At 19.2% G+C, this 23931-nt stretch overlaps 2 protein-coding genes across 8 annotated transcripts in view; both read right to left on the reverse strand.

Moving 5' to 3' along the window:
* LOC127290158 (CLIP-associating protein 1-A) overlaps positions 1–11116 on the reverse strand; it is a 67918-nt gene extending 56802 nt beyond the window's left edge. For 4 of the 6 annotated variants that reach the window (XM_051318569.1, XM_051318570.1, XM_051318568.1 and 1 more), the window contains exons 1-5: positions 9967–11115; positions 3838–3943; positions 3022–3193; positions 2491–2667; positions 1710–1786 (exon numbers count right to left, since the gene is read on the reverse strand). In XM_051318569.1, coding sequence (XP_051174526.1) covers positions 1710–1786; positions 2491–2667; positions 3022–3193; positions 3838–3943; positions 9967–10155 — 721 coding nt within the window. In that variant the 5' untranslated portion in view covers positions 10156–11115. Of the gene's footprint in view, positions 1–1709; positions 1787–2490; positions 2668–3021; positions 3194–3837; positions 3944–9966 lie in introns of all 6 variants that reach the window. The other 2 variants (XM_051318567.1, XM_051318566.1) reach the window with 1 other exon arrangement.
* Positions 11117–12254: 1138 nt separating this feature from the next.
* Positions 12255–20887, reverse strand: LOC127290159 (protein PFC0760c-like). 2 transcript variants are annotated; one of them, XM_051318574.1, is made up of 6 exons: positions 20542–20887; positions 18913–19172; positions 17656–17970; positions 16637–16748; positions 12931–16113; positions 12255–12528 (listed from the first exon to the last, which is right to left on the reverse strand). In XM_051318574.1, exons 2-6 carry the CDS (start codon positions 19164–19166, stop codon positions 12388–12390), a joined length of 4005 nt encoding a protein of 1334 aa, XP_051174531.1. In that variant the 5' UTR covers positions 19167–19172; positions 20542–20887; the 3' UTR covers positions 12255–12387. The 2 variants fall into 2 exon arrangements, with proteins under 2 accessions (XP_051174531.1, XP_051174532.1); XM_051318575.1 differs by lacking the exon at positions 20542–20887 and having other exon boundaries at positions 18918–19094.
* Between the last annotated feature and the right edge of the window lie 3044 nt (positions 20888–23931).

The raw sequence follows: 23931 nt of genomic DNA on the forward strand, positions 1-23931 counted from the left end.
TAAATAAATAATCAAAATAGTAAAAAAATTAAAAAAATATATTTTTTCTAAGTAAAAAAAAAAAATTGTTACAAAACTAAAAAAAAATAAAATTAAATTAATTAAAAAATTAATTTAATTTATTTAGTTGTTGAAAATTTGGACAAATTGAAATTCGCATAATTTTAAAATTAAATTATTTCAAAATTTTGATAAATAAAAATTCGGATAATTTGAATATTGAGTATAAATAAAAAATAAATAAATAAAAAAAAAACTAATGAAAAGACTAAATATAAGACGTAAAGAAAACACGTTTGGAATTCAATAAAGTTGAGGAATCAATGGAATGTAATTCATGTTTGATATATGTAATATTATCGAAAAATATGTAAAAAAAAAAGAAAAAGAAAAACAAGGCCAGGTACTTGAAGCAAAACGACAATATTTTTCGGTTTCAATTACACATATCTCTCTCTCTCTCTCTCTCTCTCTCTCTCTCTCTCTCTCTCTCTCTCTCTCTCTCTGGGTGTTTGTAACAAAATCTCATCGATATCAATGAGGGGAGGGAGGGATACATGTATATCATATCAAAAAATACGAGATAATATTACATTAACACTATTATTGAGATTGCATTTGACAAAATTTTGTCCCGTTTAAATTTTTCTCGCCAATAGGTACCATAAAAATTTCCCTTCAAAAAAAAAAAAATGATTAATTAGAATTTTCATTTTTAAAGAATTTTGTATAAGAAATAATTATTTTTTTTTTAGACAAATTTTCAAGTTTAATTTTTAAATTAAATTTTAAAAAATTTTCTTTTTATACAAATTTTTAATTAACAAAATTTTTAGGGACGTATGATTATTATTTTCTTAAAAAAAAATAATATTTTTTAATTTATAATTACATAGAATTTTCAATTTTATTGAATTTTCCATAAAAACTAATTTTTCTGCAAATTTTTTTTTAATTAACCCGAAAAATTATTTAACAGAATTTCTAATTGAAATAAGAATTTTGTCCAAAATTGCAAATGACCGAACAATTGATTTTGGCGCGATTTTTAAATTATCAGCCAATTTAAAAATTATTCATAAAATTGGTTGATTGGTTGATAATTTAAAAAACGCGCCCAAAATCGATTTGCAATTTCGGACAAAATTCTATCAATTAGAAATTCTGTTAAATAATTTTTCGTGTTAAGTAAAAAAATTCTGTAGAAAAATCGGTTTTCATGTGAAAATTCAATCAAATAATAATTTGGCTCAAAAATAAATTATGAGAAATTAAATTCTATAAAATGAAAATTCTAACGATTTTTAGAATATATAAACATGCGTTTCAATTTTTGTTTCTTTTTAAAAATAAAATCTTACGCAAAATTTGTTTCTTTTTAAAAATAAAATCTTACGCAAAATTTGTTTTTTTTTTTTTTTAAATAAAATCGTACGAAAATTTTGTTTCTTTTAAAAAGTAAAATCGTACGAAAATTTTGTTTCTTCAAAAAAAAAGTAAAATCGTATGAAAATCTCGAGGAAAAATTGAAATTTCTTTTTTCGTCACTTTTCTTTCGTTTCAAGAAAGAAAAATATATATATGGGAAATATTGTAAAAAATTTTTTGTTTAAATGTAGTTGCAAAAAAAAAAAAAAAAAATTAAGTAAATAAATAAAATTCTGTTATTGCTCGTTTGGGAAAATTTGAAGAAAATTTTATTAACTCACCGTCTGCAGACATTGCCGATGGCAAAAGATCACCAGCCGCTTTTAATTGATCGAATTTTTCTGCCAGCAAAGCCCACCTGAAATTAAAACAACATTTTTCTATTATTGTAAAATTTTTTATTTTTCTATTTTTTCTTAATTTTTTTTAATTTCTTTGTTTATTTATAATTTTTATTTCCCATTTTTATTAAAATTACAAATTTAGAATAAAGAATTTTTTTTTTCCCATTTTATTATATTTTATATACATATAAATTGTTTCATTTAAAAAAAATTTATAAACTTAATTTTTCTCTATTTTGTTCAAAATTGTTTAATTTAAAAAAAAAATTTAATTGCAATTTTTTCTATTTTATTAAATTGTTGTTTCATTAAAAAAAAAAAAAAATGTGAAAATAACAATTTATGAAATAAATTTAAATTTGTCCATTTCTTTTTGAAAACGGAAAAAAAAAATTCACAAAATAAAGAAACAAATAGAAAAAAATCAAAAACAAATAAATAGAAAACAGTAAAAAATAAATATAAAATATAGAAAATAAATGAATTTAAAAAAAGTGAAAAATAAAATATAGAAAATAAAAAATAAATAAATAAAAATAATAAATAAATAAATAAAAAAAAATTTTAATTAGAAAAATAAAGAAACAAATAGAAAATAAATTTAAAGAAGCAGAAAATAAAGAAAAAAAAAATAAAAATTAATAAACAAATAAAAACAAAAAAAAATACCAAAATTAAATGAATAAGAAAAAAATAAGGGGAAAAAAAAATCTCGTACTTCGACGGTGGAACATTGTGTTTTCTTTGAAGATCCATTCGTAATCGTTCGCCAACGTGTCGATAAAAATCCGTCAATGTACTTAATGCGGTTTCCCTTACTTTTTCCGTTGGATCCGACAATAATTTTACAATACTTGGTATCACACCAGAAAGTGTCATTTCATCTGCGCCGTGTCTGTAAAAAAAAATAAACATCAATATTTAAAACAAAACCTAATTATTCTATTTTCAATATTATAAATATTCAAAAGGAAAATATAGAATTTTTTGTTTTTTTTTTCAAATAAATATTTATAATAAATAAAATAGTTTAGAAATTTTTTTAAATTTTAAAAAAAATGTGTAAATAAATAAAAACAAATTTTTCAATTTATTTTTTATTTTTCATTTTAAAATTATGTATTTGCAAAAAATATATTCATGAAAATTTTTAATTTTAAAGCCATTTTTTTTTATATTTTCCTTTTTAATTTTTATAGAATAAAAAAAAAAAAAAAAAAAAAAATTCTAAATATTAATAATAGCTTACTCGTTAAGTGCAGTTGTTAAAAGGATCATTGCATCTTCTCGTAATTTCGCATTTTTATGACTAAATGCAGGTTGAAGTCTATCGACTAATTGTTGTGGTGTCATACTTCCTTTTTCCAAAATTTTCAATATCACCAATTGCGCCTTCTCTCTTGTTTGATCTTTGCTGTCGCCTTTTTTTTTTTTAAAAAAAAAAGAAACAAATACAAGAAATTAGAAAAATATTAAACAAATCAAATAGTAAAATTTCTATTTCTAATTTTTTTTTTTTTTTTTCAAGGAAAAAAATTTTTTATTTTATTTCTTAAAATTATCATTTAATCATATTTTATAATTTTTATTAATTTTAAATATTATTTTATATGAAATATTCTATTATTTATTGTTCCTTCGTGGGCTTTTTAAACCTACAAACTTGAAATATTTAAATTAATAAATAAAAGTTGAATTTTTTTTTTTTTTAAATAAAAATTTATTTTATTTATTAAAATTTGCAAAATTTTTTTTTCAAACAAAAAAATATTAAATTTTATTTATTAAAATTTGCAAAAATTTTTTTTCAAACAAAAAAAATATTAAATTTTATTTATTTTAAAATTTGCAAAATTTTTTTTCAAACAAAAAAATATTATTTTATTTATTAAAAATTGCATTTTTTTCCAAACAAAAAATTATTATTTTATTTATTAAAAATTTGAAATTTTTTTTCTATTTCTAATTTAATATTATTATAATTTTTAAATTCTAATTTAATAAAATTAAATTCTTAAATTCTAATTTAAAAAAAAAAAAAAGAATTGAAATTTTTGAAACTTACCCAATTTATCAATTGTTGCTGGAATCACTGACGAATTATAAGGTTTAAAATCAGTTCCCATTCGATCAGCAAGGAATGTTAATATTTCCAATCCATTTTGTACGACCTGTAAGAAAGAAAAGTAAATAAAAAAAAATTATAATCACAAAACAAAAATAATTTCCCTATTAAAAAAATTTTATTCACTTTCATTTTGTTAATTAAAAATTAAACAATAATAATAATTATTATTATAACAATAATTATTTTTTTATTAAAAATATTTTCAATTATTTCAAAATTATTTTCAATAAAATAAAAATAAAAGCAAATAAATTATATTTTTTCATAATAATAATAATAATAATAATAATAATAATTATTATTATTATTATTAAATAACATAAATTTATTATTTCTAAATTATAATTTACCTAATAATTTCTACTGATTTTATTTTTTGATTAATTTTTTTTTTTGTCCATTAAATTCGATTATTTTATATTTTTATTATTATTATTATTATTATTATTGGATTTATTATTCCAAATTTTATTAAATTGTTGCTTTATTTGAAAAAAAAATATTTTTATTATTATTAAAATTATTATTATTGGATTTATTATTCGAAATTTTATTAAATTGTTGCTTTATTTGAAAAAAAATATATTTTTATTATTATTAAAATTATTATTATTTTTTTAATATTATTAAATATTTATTATAATTACGATTTGTTTTAATAATAAAAATTATAAATAATTTGGAATAATAGACGATTTATTTTTCTTTTAAGACTATAAGAAGAAAGAGAGAGAGAGAAAGAGAGAGAGAGAAGAGTCCCAGAGAGAAGCAATTACAAACAGGAAGGTAATAAGTGCAATAAAAAAGGCCTATTCTAAATATAGTAGTGAACGGGTCGGGCATAACATCATCACCTTTACATTATATTATCTACTGAGACATATTATATGCCTTTGGGTTTCGAATATAAATATTGTTGAATAAAAATTAGAATAATAAAAAAAAAAAATTTGAATATTTATATGAAAAAAAAAGAAAAAAAATTCTCCCTTGAAAAAAAATGACGTCAAAAACAAAACAAAAATTACTCAATCATTGTACATAACAAAAATATCTCTCCCACTAAAAAAAAATATGTTTTATTATTCTTTGATATAATTCTATTACTTTTATTAATTTTATTATCTTTATTACATTATTATTATAATTATTGTTATAATAATAATAATTATTATTATTAGTCATTTTTATTATTACTTCAATTATTTTAATTATTAATTTAATTATAAATTATTACATTTTTAATATTATTTTTTAAATAAATTAATAATAATAAATAAATAAATATTATTTTAAATAAATTAATAATAATAAATAAATATTATTTTAATAAAACAAATAATATAATTTATTAAATTATTATTGTTTTCAGATTCTTTATATTTGTTTTTGAAAAATAATAAATAAAATTTATTTAATTATTTATTTTTGTAAATAATAATTAGTAATAATTTTTTTATATATAGTAATAAATAGAAATAAATAGTACTAAATAGTAATAAATAGTAATAAATAATAAATAATTATAAATAATTACAAATAATAATAAATAAAAATAAATAAAAAAAGTAATAAAAAAAATAATAAATAAAATATATTTAATTATATTTATTTTTGTAAATAATAATTAGGAATAATTTTTTTATATATAGTAATAAATAGTAATAAATAATAATAATAAATAATAAATAATTATAAATAATAATAAATGAAAAAGTAATCCAAAAAAAAAAAATAAATAAATAAAAATAAATAAAAAAAGGAATTTAAAAAAATAAAAAGAAGGCTTTTAAAAAATTTTTTAAGTTGTATATTATATATATATATATATATATATATATATATTGTATCGGTATATAAATAATAAAAGATACGAGACATTTTATTGAACTAGTCATGTTCAATATCCTCCAAATGGTCGTATGCTTTTATACGTAAAAGGTGTGAAAGTCTTTCCTTATTTGAACGAAACGTGTAGCCAAATTTGGCAATTCATCTTAACAAGAAATACACACACACAATTTATTTTATACACACACACACATATATAAATTATATAAATAAAACAAAGTCGCGTTACTTGAGAAAACGTCTTTTTGAAAATTGACATTTTATTTCGTAAAAAAAAATATTTAAGTTAAAAAAAAGAATTTTACAAAATATTAAAAAAAAAAAAAAACAATAAAAAAATCAAAATAATAATTATAATAAATAATTTATTTAAAAAATATTTTTATCAAATAAATAATAATTATTATTAAAATTATTATAAAATATTAATTGTCTATTTAATTAAAAAGATTTATAATTATTTATTATTTTAATAATAAATAATTACTATTAATTATTAATTATAATTAATTAAACTAATAATAATTAATTAGTACATTAAACAAATAATAATTAGTTAATTAAATTAATAATAATTAGTTAATTAAATTAATAATAATTAATGAATAATAATTAATAATTAATAATAATTAATATTCAATAATAATAATATTAATAAAAAATAATAATAAACAATTAAAAAAAAATTATAGATTACACCTTGTATAATTAAATATAGTATTAGTATATATTAATTTAATATATTATAGTATTGTTATTATTATATATTATTCTTATATATTGTATTATTATATTATTATATATTTAATTATATTTATAATACAAAAAAATAATAAATAAAGAAAATTTATAAAACAAAGAAAAAATTTATTCTTCGTTAACAATTAATTAATTACTTCAAAAAATAAATATAAAAAAAAAAAAAATAGCAAATGACGTTTTTAATATTCTCTGTGAGCACAAAATGGGATTAATTTAATCATTTGATTAGTCACAGTTGTCAAACCGTGTAAGGGTACTGTTTATATTTTATATTTCTTCTTCTTTCTCTCTCTCTCTCTCTCTCTCTCTCTCTCTGAAGCAATTCTTTCCTACGCAATGCATTTTTTTTTTCATTTAATTTTTTCATCATTTCAATGGAAAAATGGTAAAGAAAAAAAAAAAAAAAAAATTAACAAACAATTGCAAAAAGAAATTAAAATTTCATTTTTTATTTTATTTCCCCGTGTGGAAAAGTGATGTGGGCCCCCAGCGGGGGCCCTTATGGATCGCCCTCATGCCATGAGGGGCGCATATGGATGATCCATAGGGGCCCCTCATGGAAACGACATGCTCATCGATGAGGGCGCCCGCATGGGCGATCCATGAGGGTGCCCCTACGGGCGCCCTTATGGGCCCTCACGTTTGCCCTCATCTTGCCCTCATCTTGCCCTCAAGTTTGCCATAATGTTTTTTAATCAATAATATTAATAATAAAAGTTAATTAATAATAAATAAGCTTAAGTTATGAATAAATAACATATTTATTTAATAATTATTCAATTTTAAATTAAATTCTTACTCAAATTGAATTTATTAATTAACGTTCTAATTAATTAACTGTCGGATATAATTAAAAGTAATAATAAATTAATTAATTAAAAAATTAAAAAATATGTAATTTATGCATACTATTAACCGATATTTTCATTTTTCAATTAATTCATACATAGAATTAATGATTAAACGCAAACCTGAGAAATAAATAAATCTAACGCATGGGGGGAATCGAACCTACGACCTACGGACTATGAGTCTAACGCTTTACCAACTACGCTACGCACGCTACTTCAAAACGAATGCTAACTTCTTGATGCTATTTAAACTTGAAAAATACCTAACAAAGAAAAGTGCTTAACATCATTTAGTTAAAGTTAAGATATTAAATTATATTTTCCAATCAAATGCAATTTATAAAATATAATTAATTATATGCTTTATGATTATTATCATGAATCATCTCAGGCGAATTTTCAAAAAAGTGTAAATATATTTTTATTAAAAACGCGTTTTTCGTTGTTTTGAATCATTGGAAACATTCATTTTTTGTTGATAAAAAAATATTTGATTTTTGGACTTAGAAAATTTTGCTAATCGATCATGAGGGCGATCCATGCGGGCCCCTACGGTGGCCCTCATCTATTTTGCCATAAGTGTGAGTGTTATTTTCAAAAAAGTGTAAATATATTTTTATTAAAAACGCGTTTTTCGTGGTTCTGAATCATTATAAACATTAATTTTTTGGTGATAAAAAAATATTTGATTTTTGGACTTAGAAAATTTTGCTAATCGATCATGAGGGCGATCCATGCGGGGCCCCTACGGTGCCCCTCATGGATTCGCCATATGGATCAGCCCTCATGGGCCCCCGCCGGGGGCCCCGAACTCTTGAGGGCAAGATCGTGGCTTTTTCCACACGGGTCATCAAAAAAAAAAAAAAATTAAATTAAATAAAAAAAAAATTTTTTTTACAAATATAATGTATTTTTTTTTAAATTATAAATACAATAATAATAATAATAATAATAATAATAATTTTAACCTGACAAAATAAAAGAAAAATTATTTTTTCAATTAAATTAAAAATTGGTTTTTTTTTACTTTTAAATATTTTAAATATTTTAATGAAAAAAAAAAGAGAAAAAAAATTTTCTAATAAAGTTTTTCGTGATAAAATAGTTACAATTATGTATTAATATTATTATTATTATTATTTATAATGGAAATTTAATGTTTTTATCTATTTTTATAGTTTTGAAAATTAGTTTTTAATTTTTATTTCCATCAAAAATGAGAGAGAAGAAAAATTTCCTTTTTTTTTTTTAAATATATTTTTCTTCAAAAGAATTTTTAAATTTCAATTCAAATAACAAAAATCAAAGTTTAAACAAAGAAAAACAAATAAAATTACAAACAACAACAAATAATATCATAATAATAACAACAATAATAAGAAGAATAAGAATAAAATAATAATAATAATAATAATAATAATAATAATAATAATAATAATAATAATAATAATAATAATAATAATAAGAAGAATAAAAATAAAATAATAATAATAATAATAAGAATAAAAATAAAATAATAATAATAATAATAAAAAGAATAAGAATAAAATAATAATAATAATAATAATAATAATAATAATAATTCCGTTTATTATTGATTAAATAAATTATTAATAATAAAAAATTATTAAGAAAATAAGTTTTCGATTTTTTTAGAATTATAAATTTTTTTTTTTAAACAAACATTTAGGAAAACTTAAAAAAAGGATTAAAAAGTTAATAAAATAAAAGTGAATGAATTATATAAATAAAAAATAAAATATTATTATTATTATTACTATTATTATTATTATTATTATTATTAAAATACATTTATTTATTTAATAAATAAACGTAAATAAATAAATATATAGAAAATTAATATAGAAAAAAATTGTTAATAAATAAATTAAAATTAACGTTGAAAATGCCAATAAAAAATAATTAAATAACAAATTAATAATTTAAATTATAATTTTTTTTAAATAGAAATAATAGTTATTATTATTAGCTTATATTAATATTATTATTAATAATAAATAATTGAAAATATTAATATTATTATTTATTTCGTAGGGTGTAAAAATTTATTATTATTATTATTTTTTTTCCAAAACAAGTTTAGGAGAGGAAATTATTATATTATTATTATTATTATATTATTATTATTATTATTATTATTATTATTATTATTATTATTATTATTATTTTTAGTATTATATTTTTACTTTTATTTTATTTATTTGTTTTATTTATTTTTATTCATAATTTTATTTGTTGTTGGTTTTGTTTTTTAGAAAAAAAAAATAATAAATAAGTAAAAAAACAATAAATTTACATGTAAATAAATAAATAAATAAATAAAATAATAATAATTTATGAAAAATCAAATAAATGTGATTCTTTTTTCAATCCTTTTTGCGCGTCTACCAAAAATATAATATATACATATAAACGACAAATACACGCAACCAAAAGCCAAAGAAAATGAAATCGAAAGCAAGAAGGGGAGAAATCAATAAATTAAAATAGTAAAAAAAAAACGAACGAACGAACAAACGAAAAAATAGAAAGAAAAGAAAAAGGAGAGAAAAAATATTTTCTTTTTTTTTTTTTTACTCACTTTTGGACTTCCATTGTTGAGCCATGGGACAATATTGTCAATAAACAATCCAATATCTTGACATTCAATACTCTTCAATGGATTCCCGAGGTAATTGAAGAGGAGTGTACCCACGTGGAGTTTCTTTTTAATATCAGTCTCCGACAAAAGTGGCAAAAAGCCATCCATATCCCTTGGATTCACCGCCATATTTATATTTTAATTATTATTATTATTATTTTTTTTTTAAACACCACCCGCGTAGCCGAACAAAAATTATTTTTTTTTACGAAAAGGTTTAGAGGGATGAGAAAGGGGAGGGGGGTTTAACTAAAAACAATAGAATACACTACTTTTTTTTTTTTTCTCACTTGAAACACATAATTTCCACCAATAACTATCAATTAATAACACATTATTGAAGTTTAGAAAAAATTTAACTTTTAATTTTCACTTTTTAAAACACAGCTGCTAATATGTCAAGTATACTTTTTTTTTTTTTTTGTAACAACCTTCTCTATGTGCGTGTATATATGTATATACATATATACAAAAAAAAATCACTCACACTATTCACCAAACATGATCGCAGCGATTATAATGATCGTTGAAGGATAGAAAATTTCACGAATTCATTACTTTTCAAAAATTGTTTTCCATAAAAATGGAGGGGGGAGAGAAAAAAAACACACACACAGGGAGAAAAATTGTCACCTTACCCCCGAAAAAAAACTGCCGAAAAAGATGGCTGAACTGACAAGATCGCGAGTTCTCACTTTCTATATATATATATATATATACACACACGTATGACGATTTATTTGTAAAAAGAATTATTATTATTATTATTATCAAAAACACTCGCGGCTATTATTGTTCTTAAAATCTCTCGTTTTATCGCTAGAATTCACCGGATCATTTTTTTTTTTTTTTTATATTTCTTATATGACAAATCAAAATTTTGCGGATGAAAACCGGAATACACTAAATGTTTTTTTTTTTTTGCAGAGAAATCTTTGTGCAATGAATGATTAATTTGCGATTTGATTTTTTTATAGAATAAAAAAAAAGTAATAATGTCAAGGAAACTGAGGACACTTTTTCGTATTTAATGGGAGTCTCGCCATAACGAAAAACGTCGAAAAACTAACACGGACACACACAATGACACAGACGCAGGGCGCCATGAAATATGTTGTATGTGGTGTAGATTGGAAACTCACTTTTTGGAGGGAAAGAGAGAAAAAGTAAATAAATGCAATTATTGCGCTATTGTGATTGGTTGTTGGATTGCTTACTCAATTCTGATTGGACGACGGAAAGGTAAATTTGTCCTCCCACGGGGGGGATGACAATTATTTAGCGATACGTGATTGGACTGCTAAAAAGGCGGGAAATTTATTTTAAATTTAAATTGATTTTTAAATTAAAAAATGTAAAATTATAAAAGTAAGTAAGTAAATTTTGTTATTTTATTGTAAAATAAATATAAATAGAGAATTTATTATTGTTTTTATTGTAAAATTAATATGAAAATAGAATTATTTGTTATTATTAATATATTATTAAAATTGAAAAAACTATTATAAATAATAAAAAAAAAATAAAATAAATAATAATAATAATAATAAATAAAATAAAAAAATAATAATTAAGTAAATAATAAATAAATTCATTTGTATAAATTTTAAATTTGTGTAAAAATTATTAATAAATTAAAAATATCAAAAAAAAATTTAATTATTTAAGAAAATTGAAACAGAAAAAAAACAGAAAATACTTTTAATGAAAAATTAAATAAATTTAAATAAATAATTTTTTTTTGAAAATTAATAATAAAAAAGGAAAATAGAAAATAAATATAACTTTTATAAATATAAAATATTTATTTCTTGATGTAAATTTTTATTTTTTCATAAAAATTTTATTTTTTACTATAAAATATTATTATTTTTCTTAAAATTAGATTTTCTATACAAATTTGTTTTTTTCTTTAAAAATTATTTTCTTTTGCCACAAACAACTTTTTTATAAAAAAAAACTGTATTTATTAAAAAAAAAAATTTTTTAATTTTAAAAACTCTTTATAAAAAAAAAAAATTTTTTTTTTTAAATTATTTTATACAAACTTTTTATAAAAATTATTTTTTACTTTAAACATTTTTTTTCTAAAAAAATTAATTTTAAAATAAAAATTAATTTTCACTCAATTGTTTTAAAATTTAATAAAATTTAAAAAATAATTAATAATTAATAATTATAAAATTATTTTATAAAAATTAATTTTAAATAAAAAAATTATACTACTATAAAAAAAATTATATTTGAAAATAAACACATTTTTACTATATATTAAAAAAATATTTTTAAAAAAATTATTTAAAAAATAAAAATTTGATTTTTTTTTTGTTTTTTGTAAAAATTATTTTTTAAAATTTACCATTAATTGAGTACATAATGAATCCATGACAATAATTTACTATAATGTTCGATTAATTTGATTTTTGCTTTATCCTCTTTTTCACTGACTGAATTTTCAGTATTTTTTTCGACCTCGTAATTTTCCAAATTTTTATCTATATCCTGCAACAGAAAGTTTTTTTTTTTTTATTTATTAATTAAAAAAATATTTTTTAAATATTTTTAAAAAAAAATTTCAAAAAAATTTATTTTGTAAAAAATATTTTTAAAAAATTATTTAATATATTATGTAAAAAAAAAATTAAAAAAAAAACAAATACAAAAAAAAAGGAAAAAAAAATTTAGATTCACATAAAAATACAAAAAAAAAGAGGGTAAAAAATAAAATTTTTTTTGAATTAAAAATTTCACAAAAATTATAAGAATATATTTTTTATGAAAAAAAAATTTTTAAAAAAAATACAACAAAAAAAAGTATAATTAAAAATTTTTTTATAAAATTTTTTTTTTGTAATTAAAATAATTAAAAAATATAATAATTTTAAAAAAAATTGTATTAATTACCTCGTATATAATATCATAATCCTGATTTTCCGTGTCAATATTTTCATTATTAAAAATTTCAAAATTATCTGTCGCCAAATTATCATAAATTCCTGGACTTTCGTCTTTACCAAAAATTATTTTATCAATTTTTTTCCCCATCTGATAATTTTCATCGTGATTAATAATAGAAAATTTTAATTTTTCACTATTAATAATAAATGATTCGTTGTTTATTTTTTCATTTGAATTATTATTTTTTTGTCCAATCGTTTGATTTGGCGGGAAATTTTCATTATTTAAAATAAGTTGATGATTTTCAATATTTAAAATATCGTAAATTTTTTTTTCAAAATCATTTTTATTTTCATTATTAGGGGAAAAATTAAAATTCCCTTCAGGTAATTCAATTTTAATACCTGAATCAAAATGTTGATGAAAATTTTCATTATTATTATTATTATTATTATTATCTGTTTTTAAAATAAGATAATCATGTTTCACTATTGTATTTCCGGTAATATCCAAATGTGGTGCTTTCATTATAATACGAATTGGAAATGTGAATTTTGAATCGGAATTTTTTTTGGTAATTTCAATTTTTTGCGCGGGAATATTATTAATTTTTGAATTTGTAATTGAACGTACATTTGGAAGTTTTGATTGATTTTTCATTGGGTCGTGATTTAATTTTTCAATTGTAACTTCAATTTCTTCTTTTTGTTTTCCTTCTTCTAATTTTTTCAAAATTCCTTCTTCTATTTCTTCTTTTTGTTTTTCTTCTTCTATTTCTTCTTTTTGTTTTGCTTCTTTTAATTTTTTCGATATTTCTTCATTTTGTTTTTCTTCTTCAATTTCTTCCTTTTGTTTTTCTTCTTCTATTTCTACTTTTTGTTTTTCTTCTTTTTGTTTAGATTCTTCTATTTCTTCTTTTTCCTTTGCTTCTTCTAATTTTTTCGATATTATTTCTTCTTCTATTTCTTCGTTTTGTTTTGTTTCTTCAATTTCTTCTTTTTGTTCAGCTTCTGCAATTTTTTCTCCTATTTCTTCTTTTTGTTTAGCTTCTTCAATTTCTTCTTTTAATTTTTTCGATATTTCTTCTTTTTGTTTTGATTCTTTTAATTTTTTCGATATTTCTTCTTTTTGTTTAGCTTCTTCTATTTCTTCTTTTTGCTTTGCTATTTCAATTTTTTTCGATATTATTTCTTCTTCTATTTCTTCGATTTGTTTTGTTTCTTCAATTTCTTCTTTTTGTTCAGCTTCTGCAATTTCGTCTCCTATTTCATCTTTTTGTTTAGCTTCTTCAATTTCTTCTTTTAATTTTTTCGATATTTCTTCTTCTATTTCTTCTTTTTGTTTTGATTCTTTTAATTTTTTCGATATTTCCTCTTTTTGTTTAGCTTCTTCTATTTCTTCTTTTTGCTTTGCTATTTCTATTTTTTTCGATATTATTTCTTCTTCTTTTTCTTCTTTTTGTTTAGCTTCTTCTATTTCTTCTTTTTGCTGTGCTATTTCTATTTTTTTCGATATTATTGCTTCTTCTATTTCTTCTTCTTGTTTAGCTTCTTCCAATTTTTTCGATATCTTTGCAACTTCAATTTCTTCTTTTTGTGTTGTTTTTTCTATTTCTTCATTTGTTTTTATCTCTTCTATTTTCCCTCTTTGTTTTGTTTCATCTGTTGCATTAAATTCTAATTCTTCTTTTATTTCGATTTCTTCTGTTGTTGTGGTAACTTCTTCTATATCTTCACTTGCTAATGTTACTTCAATTTTTTCTGTCATTTGATAATTTTCTTCTTTGACATTATTTGCTTCTTCAATTTTTTCTCCCCTTTCTGTTGTTGTTGTTTTTATAGCTGTAATTTCTTCATTTGCTAAATTTATAGCTTCAATTTTATCCGTAAAATTTAAAATATTTAATTTTTCTGTTGTTGTTTTTATTTCTTCTTTTATTTTTACTTCTTCTGTTGTTGTTTCAACTTTTTCTTTTATTTTTATTTCTTCAGTATTTTCTTCAATTTCTTCTTTTGCTTCTTCTTTTGTTACTGTTGCTTCAATTTGTTTTATTTTTGTTGCTTCTGTTGTTGTTTCGAATTTTTCTTCATCTTTTGTTATTGTTGTTGTTTCAAAGACTTCTTCTTCTTCTTTTGTTTTTGTTGCCTCAATTTGTATTATTTTTGTTTCTTTTTCTTCTTCTGTTGTTGTTGCTTCAAATTCTTCTTCTTTTGTTTTTGTCGTTTCAACTTCTTTTGATTTTATTTCTTCTTCTTCTGTTGTTGTTGTTGTTGTTGTTTCAAATACTTCTTCTTTTGTTGTTGTTCTTTCAATTTCCTCTGTTGTTGTTGCAAATATTTCTTCTTTTGTTTTTTCAATTTCTTCTTTTGATTTTGTTTTCTCTGTTGTTGTTTTAAATACTTCTTCTTTTGTTTTTGTTACTTCAATTTCTTCTTTAAATTTTGTTTCTTTTGTTATTGTTGTTGTTTCAAATACTTCTTCTTTTGATTTTGTTTCTTTAGTTGTTGTTCCATATTCTTCTTCTTTTGTTGTTGTTGACTCTGTTGTAGCTTCAATTTCTTTGTTTCCTTCTATAACTTCAATTTCATCTTTTGTTGTCATTTCATTAATCGTTTTATTTTCTACTTTCATTTGTTTTTTTATTGCTTCAATTGTTTCGAAATATTTTATTGTTTTTGTCACATCAAGAGGTTTTGTATTTTTTTCATCAATTACTTTTATTTCTTCTTCTATTATTTTTATTTCTTCTTCTATTTGTTTTAACTTTTCTTGTATTATTTTTAAATTTTTATCTGTTAATTTTACGTCTGTTGTTGTCGTTGTTGTTTCAATTTCTTCATCTATTACCTTCACTTTTTCTTCAGATTTATTCATTTTTTCTTCAAATACTTTTAGTATTTCTTCAATTTCATACAATTTTTTGTCAATATTCTTTATTTCTTTATTTCTTGTTTTTTCAATTTCATTAAATAATTTTCTATTTATTTCTTCATTATTTGAGGTTAATTTTGTCATTGATTGTGTTAATTTTTTTAAATTTTCAATTTTTTCATTTATAACTTCTTCTTCTTTTTCTTCATTTTCTTGTTTTTCTTCTTTTTCTAAATAAATAGTTTCATTTTGATTCGTTGAAATTTGAGCCTCATCATTAATTGGCTCATATGGCTTCATTTCTTCAAAATTGTTTGCCTAATTGGACAAATATTGAAATATTATTAAGGAGAGGAAAAAAATAAATTTTTTTTTTAATTATTTAAATTTAGTTTTAATTTATACGTTGTATTATAAGTAGTATAGGAAAAGTGATTCTTTCCTAGGTTCTGATCTCGGCTAAGTACCTACAGTCAGTAACTGCTCGGTTGATAATGCAGATTTCTACTTTATCAGCAGTCGGCAAGGTAGGGATCTGACAAAAAAAAATTTCAAATCGATCGATAAGGTAGGACACTGTTACACCGACTGGACATTGAAATTGGCAAAAACAGTTACCTACATTATCGATCGATTTGAAAAATTTGTCATATCCCTACCTTGCCGACTGCTGATAAAGTAGAAATCTGCATTATCAATCGAGCAGTTACCGACTGTAGGTACTTAGCCGAGATCAGAACCTCGGAATGAATCACTGTTGCTATATTACTGTTATATAATAATAAATATAAACAAATAATAATAAAAATAATAATAATAATAATAAATATTTTTAACGTACTTTACATGGACCACATGGTTCGTCATTAAATGTGGAAAGTATTGCCGCCTTAACATAGGGAAAATGTAAAATACTCCAAGGAACAATCACTTGATATGTTAATTGTCCACAACTAGAAAAAAAAAAATAATTTGAATCAATAATGATAAATATAGAGGTTATTTTACTCCCTAGTTTTAGGGAAAAAAAATTATTCTCCTTCCTAGAGGTAAAAAAAAATTATTTTTCTTCCTAAGGGGTAAAAACGATCATTTTTCTCACTAGGATTATAAAAAAGCACTTTTAACCCCTAGATTATAGTTGATATTTTATTATATGTGACGCACTTAAAAAAAAAAATGCAACTGAAAAGTAAAAAAAAAAAAATTATAGGTTATGTTACGTTAACTATCATAAACATAACCTATAAATTTTTTAACCAAAACCACCAAAAACAACCTATGATTTTTTAAACTATAAAACTAACGTAAAAATTAACCTATAATTTTTTTTCAACAAAAACTTCTAAAAACATAACCTATAATTTTTTTTAACTACAACTATTATAGACATAACCTCTAATTTTTTTTTTTTTGAACAAAAGTATACAAAAATTATCAAAAACTATTCATTTTTTTTAATAAAAACTATCATGAACATAACCTATAATTTTTTTTTAATCAAAACTATTATTAACATAACCTATAATTTTTTATGAATCAAAATATGAAACAATCATAAACATAAGCTCTAATTTTTTTTTTTTTTTTTTTGAACCAAAGTATTAAAAAACTATCAAAAACAAATCAATTTTTTTTTTTACCAAAACTATCATAAATTTTTTTTTCTTTTTGGTCCCTTTTCACAAAGTGCGTCACACATTAAAATTAATTATATAATAAAATATATATTATTTATCAACTTATTATATAATTGACAAGAAAAAAAAAATTATTAATATTAAAAAAAAAAAATTATTATTCAAATAAAATTAAAAAAAAAAAAAAAAATTCTTTTTTTTTTCAAAATTAATTACTAACCCATCAACAACAATAATTTGATCACGTGAAACATGAAGTTTTTTCCATATTTCAAAATTATTATTATCTTGTATAAAAATAATTTCATTTCCCAATATTTCTTTTAATAATTCTATAGAAAGTTTAACATGAGGAAAATCATTATTATCATCATCATCATCATCAGTCGTTTCACTTGAATTAATTGTCATCCATGTTTTTTTCTCAACATCAATTTCCGTTTGATGTGTAATTGTCGTTGGCATTGAATTAATAACAAAAAAATTAATATCCATTAAGCCAAATCTTTCGAAACGTCCTTTTAAATCTTTTAGCCTGAAAAAAAAAATTATTATTTTATCACATATGTACGTTTCATTATTATTATTATTATTATTATTATTATTATTATTATTATTATTATTATTATTATTATTATTATTATTATTATTATTATTATTATTATTATTATTATTATTATTATTAACAATTTTTTTATTTTTATTAATTTATTTTTTAGTAATAATATTTTTTTTGATAATAATAATAATAATTAAAAAAAATAATAATAATGACAATAACGATTTGACAATAATTATTATAATTATTATAATTATAAAATAATTAAAAAAATTCTTTTACTAGAATTAATGTAATATTATATTTCTTAGGGTTAGAAATAGGTGATTTTATTTTCTAGGGTAAAAATTAATAATTTTTCTCCCTAGGGTTAAAAAGAGCTACTTTTGAACCTAGAGATTAAAAAAATTCATTTTTCTGTTCTAAAGTTATAAAGAGCTTCATTTTTTTTTAATATATTAATTTATGGAATGCATAAATATAAATAAAAATACATGTTTAATAATAATTGTAATAATAATTATAATAACAATTATAGTAACAATTATTATTATTATTATTATTATTATTATTATTATTATATACATTATTATTATAATTGTAAAATATAAATAAAGTTATTACTAGAATTAATTTAATATTATTTCCTCCGGTTAAAAAGAGGGCATTTTATTTCCTAGGGTTAAAATCAGCAATTTTACTCCCTAGGAATAAAAATAGCTACTTTTGACCCTAGAGATTAAAAAAAAAAAATCATTTTTCAGTTCTAAAATTACAAATGATGACATTTTGCATCAATGTAGTAATTTATAAATAAAAAAATTTTTATTTATATTTAAATAAATTTAATAATAATAATAATAATAATGAAAAAATAAAAAAAAATAATAATAATAAAAATTTATAATTATCATTTACATAACTGCCTGTCGATGACTGTATTGCCATGTTGCATCGAGAAATGCTACAACATTAACTTTTCCATAAAAATTAACTTCATTTGAAAAATTAACAATTGCACATTGCTCTAAATATCCTCCTCCATTGTTTGTTTGACGTTTTCTCAATTTATTGAAAATATTGTGCCTCTTACGAAATGGCAAATATTCCTTTCGCAATTCCGATAATGATGGTGAGACGCATAGAAAAATTGATAATAAAATGAAATTCATCGTTCACTGTTGAGGGAAAAAAAAAAATTATTATTATTAAAAATTTTTTTTTTAATTAAAAAAAGAAATAAAAAATTAATAAACAGTGCTGGCTCTAGGGTAGGGGGGGGGCACCCTAGGCGCCAAATTTTTAAAAAAAGCAATATTAAAAATAAAAATATATTTTTATATAAAAATAATTAACTATTTAAAAAAAAATTATAATAATATTCAGGGCTGTCTCTAGGGTAGGGGGGTGCCACCCTAGGCGCCAAATTTAAAAAAAAGCAATATTAAAAATAAAAATATATTTTTATATAAAAATAATTAACTATTTAAAAAAAAATTATAATAATATTCAGGGCTGGCTCTAGGGTAGGGGGGTGCCACCCTAGGCGCCAAAAAGAATGCAATATTAAAAATACAAATATATGTATTTATGCCAAAAAAAAATTTATTTAAAAAAAAAAATAATCAGGGCTGCCTCTAGGTTGGGGGTAGCCACCCACCTTATTTTAAGGAAGCGATATTAGAAATACAAATATATTTTTTATTTTATTGTATTTATGAGAAAAAATATTAATTATTTTTAAATTAAAAGAAAAAAAAATATACAGGGCTGGCTCTAGGGTATTTGGTCACCCTAGGCGATAAATTTAAAAAAAATTTATTTTTATTGCAAATATATTATAAATAATATTTCTAGTATTTATAAATTATATTATTATTATTATTATTATTTTAAATAAAATAAATAATAAAAATAATAATAAATAATAAATATAACAATTTAAAATCAGGACTAAATAAAAAAAATAAAATACAATATAATAAAAATTATGTTAAAAATATTTATTATTATTAAAAAAAAAAAAAAAAAAGAATGAAAAATATTAGTTAATTTATGTATATATTATATTGGAAGACTCGCTTTTAACCAAGGACAGCCGGCTTTGCGCTTATGTATGGGGCATTCCATATGAAATTTTCCATTAAAAAAAAAAAAAAAAATTATATGTATAAAAATTTTTCAATTAAAAAAAAAAAAATACAAAAACAATTTTACAAAATTCTTTCAATTTTGAAAACGTAATATTCTTTTTTCTTTTTAATAAAATTCTCAAAAGTTATGTTTATTTATTTATTTATTTTTTTAAATTCAATTTCTGTTAATATAGAAGCAATTTTCTCTATTGCAGTAAAATAAATAATTATTTATTTATTTATTTAGACATTTCATGTAAAATTAAAAAAAAAAAAATTTTTTTTATTTTTTAAATTAAAAAAAAAATTGTTTTTTATTAATTATTAAAAATTATCATTTTTTTTCTACTTATTTTTTAGTTTGCAAAAAAACATACTTTGAATAATATAAATATAAATATTATTTACTCACCAAATTGATAATTTATATATATATATATACACACACTTATCGTCTAATTATTTATGAAATTAATAATAGTTGCTTATATGTACAAAATAATAATAATAATAATAATAATAATAATAATAATAATAAACATTCAATTAAAAAGTGAAAATTTATGTAAATATTTTGTAAATATTACAATATTTGTAAAATATAAGATTAACGTGAAACATTAAAAAAAATTATAATTATAAAATACTTTATAAAAAAATAAAAATTTATAAAAAAATAATAATAATAATAATAAAAACTTTAAAAACAATGAAAAAAATAAGAAAATTTATTTTAACTCGCGCTTCATGTATCTCGAATGCAGTTCACTCGGAAACTGTTTTCCCTTCTAGATGCATTTCTCTCATAATGCTTCTTAAGTGACCCATCTTCGAATATCCCATCCACAAATAAGTGTATATATATATATATAGGTATATAATGCGTATATCCCTTTTTTCATCTTTCCACTTGAACAAACAAAACTTATTTCCTCGCTTATTTCCTATTTTATTTCAAAAATATTAAAAATTTTAGTAAAAAAAAAAAAAAAAAAAAAATTTGACTACAAAAAAAATTTGAATATAATAATTTGGATTAAAAAAAATTGACTACAAAAAAAAAAGAATATAAAAATTTGACTATAAAAAAATTAGATTTTTAACTAAAATTTAAATGAAAAATAAAATTTTGACTATAAAGAAAAAATTTGACTATAAACATAATTTTCATTTTTCAATTTAATTTTAATTATAAACTTATTTTTGACTATAAACCTAATTTTGATTTGAAATCTAATTATAACTAAAAATATAATTTTTGACTATAAACAACAATTTGACTATAAAATCTAATTTTGACTATAATTTTCACTTATAAATCTAATTTTTATAATAAATTTAATTTTTACTGTAAATAAAATTTTTGACTATAAATAAAATTTTAATTTTAAAATTTGATATTGACTGTAAATTTAAATTTGACTACAAATATAATTTTTGACTATAAACAAAAAATTTTACTATAAACCTAATATATAAATATAATTTTTGACTATAAACAAAAAATTTTGACTATAAACCTCATTTTGATTAGAAACCTAATTATGACTAAGAATATAATTTTTTACTGTAAACCTAATTTTTATAATGAACCTACTTTTTACTATATAAAAAAAAATTTGACTATAAAATTTTGATTTGAAACCTAATTATGACTAAAAATATAATTTTTGACTATAAACAAAAATTTGACTATAAACCTAATTTTGATTTGAAACCAAATTAGAATTATAAATATAATTTTTGACTATAAATCACATTTTGACTATAAACAAAAATTTTGACTATAAACGTAATTTAGATTTTTACCCTGATTTTGACTATAAATTAAATTGCAACTATAAATCTAATTTTGACTATAAACTAGATTTTAATTATTACCCTAATTTTCAACAATAAATAAGAATTTCAATATATATATAATTTTGACTGTAAATAAAAAATTTGAGTTTAGGCAAACCTAATTTTGAATACATGTATATAAATTTTTTCTCTATAAACTTAATTGTGATTATACATAAATGTAATTTAAACTTTAAACCAAAATTTAACTGTATATTTATAATTTTGACTATAAAACAAAAGATTTGACTTTAGGATTAAGAAGCTAATTTTGACTATAAAATAAATTTAAACTATAAATCTAATTTGGAATTCTGTCTACAAATCTAATTTCGTTCATAAACAAAAATTTCTATATAAATAAAAATTTAACTTTAACTATAAATATAATTTTGACTAAAAAATTAATTTTCTTTTTAAAACTAATTTTTAAAATTTAACTTATTTTTGACTAAAAATACAATTTTGAATATAAAAAAAATTTTTGATTATAAACCTAATGTTGATTATAAACCAAATTTTGACTATAGAGAAAAATTTTGACTATAAAATTAATTTCGATTTTAAATCTAATTATGACTACAAATATAATTTTGATTATAAACCTAAATTTCATTCTAAACCTAATATTAAAAATAACTAAATCTAGTTTTGACTATAATCAAATTTGACTATAAACCAAAAATTTGACTGTAAACATAATTTTGACTATAAACAAAAATTTGCTTATATATATACCTAATTTTTAATGTAAATAATAAATTTGATTTTATGTAATCCTAATTTTCACTATAAACCTCATTTGTACTATAAACCTAATTTTGACTACAAACCAAATTTTAAGTTTCATCATAATTTTGACTATAAATATTTTGAGTATAAACCTATTTTTAACTTTTTTTTATAATTTCGACTATAAATATTATTTGGACTATAAACCTAATTTTTACTATATCCAATTTTTTTTTACTATAAATTAGTAAATAAGTCTTATATTTTTGTAAACACAGTACTTTGTACGACAGGGCTTTATTACGATATTGCCCGTGTAAATAAATAAATAAATAAATAAATAAACTTAATTGTTATTAAAAATCTAAGTTTGACTATAAACAAAAATTTGTATATAAATAAAAATTTAACTATACCCTTTATTTTGACTATAAACCTCATTTATACTATAAACCTTATTTTGACTACAAATCAAATTTTAAGTTTCATCATAATTTTGACTATAAGTTTATTTTGACTATAAATATTTTGAGTATAAACCTAATTTTAACTTTTTTTTAATAAATATTATTTGGACTATAAACCTAATTTTTACTATATCAAATTTTTTTTTGACTATAAAACTTAATTGTGATTAAAAATTTAAGTTTGACTATAAACAATAATTTGTATATAAATAAAAATTTAACTATACCCCTTATTTAAACTATAAACCTAATTTGTACTATAAACCTAATTTTGACTATAAATCTAATTTTTGACTATAAACCTAATTTTTGTCTATAAACGAAAATGTGAGTACTAATAAAATAAAATTACAAAAAAATTTGACTACATAAAATTTTTAAATACAAAATATTAAAAATAATCAACAATAAAAGATTTGACTATAAATAATGTATAGTAAATAAAAAATTTGACTGTAAAACAAATAAGTCCACAAAAAAAATTAGAAACTTTAATGAAAATTGCCCGTAAAAAGTTTATGTAAGAAAAATTAAAAAAAAAAAAAAAATACTACATTATTAAATGTTGCATTTATCTATTTATTTAATTTTATAGAATAATAAAGTAATAAAGATATATTTTAAAAAAATATATATATAAAATGTATAAGTTTATTCATAATAATTTGTTTTCCTTTATAGATAATTTTATATGAAAAATTGTTATTTTTTCTTATAATACTTGGATGAAAAAAAAACAAGTTTGGCTATGTTCGATGGTA

The sequence above is a fragment of the Leptopilina boulardi genome, unplaced genomic scaffold (assembly GCF_019393585.1).
Source record: "Leptopilina boulardi isolate dan_hultmark-lab unplaced genomic scaffold, ZJU_Lbou_2.1 LbouV2_55, whole genome shotgun sequence".
Classification (NCBI taxonomy): domain Eukaryota; kingdom Metazoa; phylum Arthropoda; class Insecta; order Hymenoptera; family Figitidae; genus Leptopilina; species Leptopilina boulardi.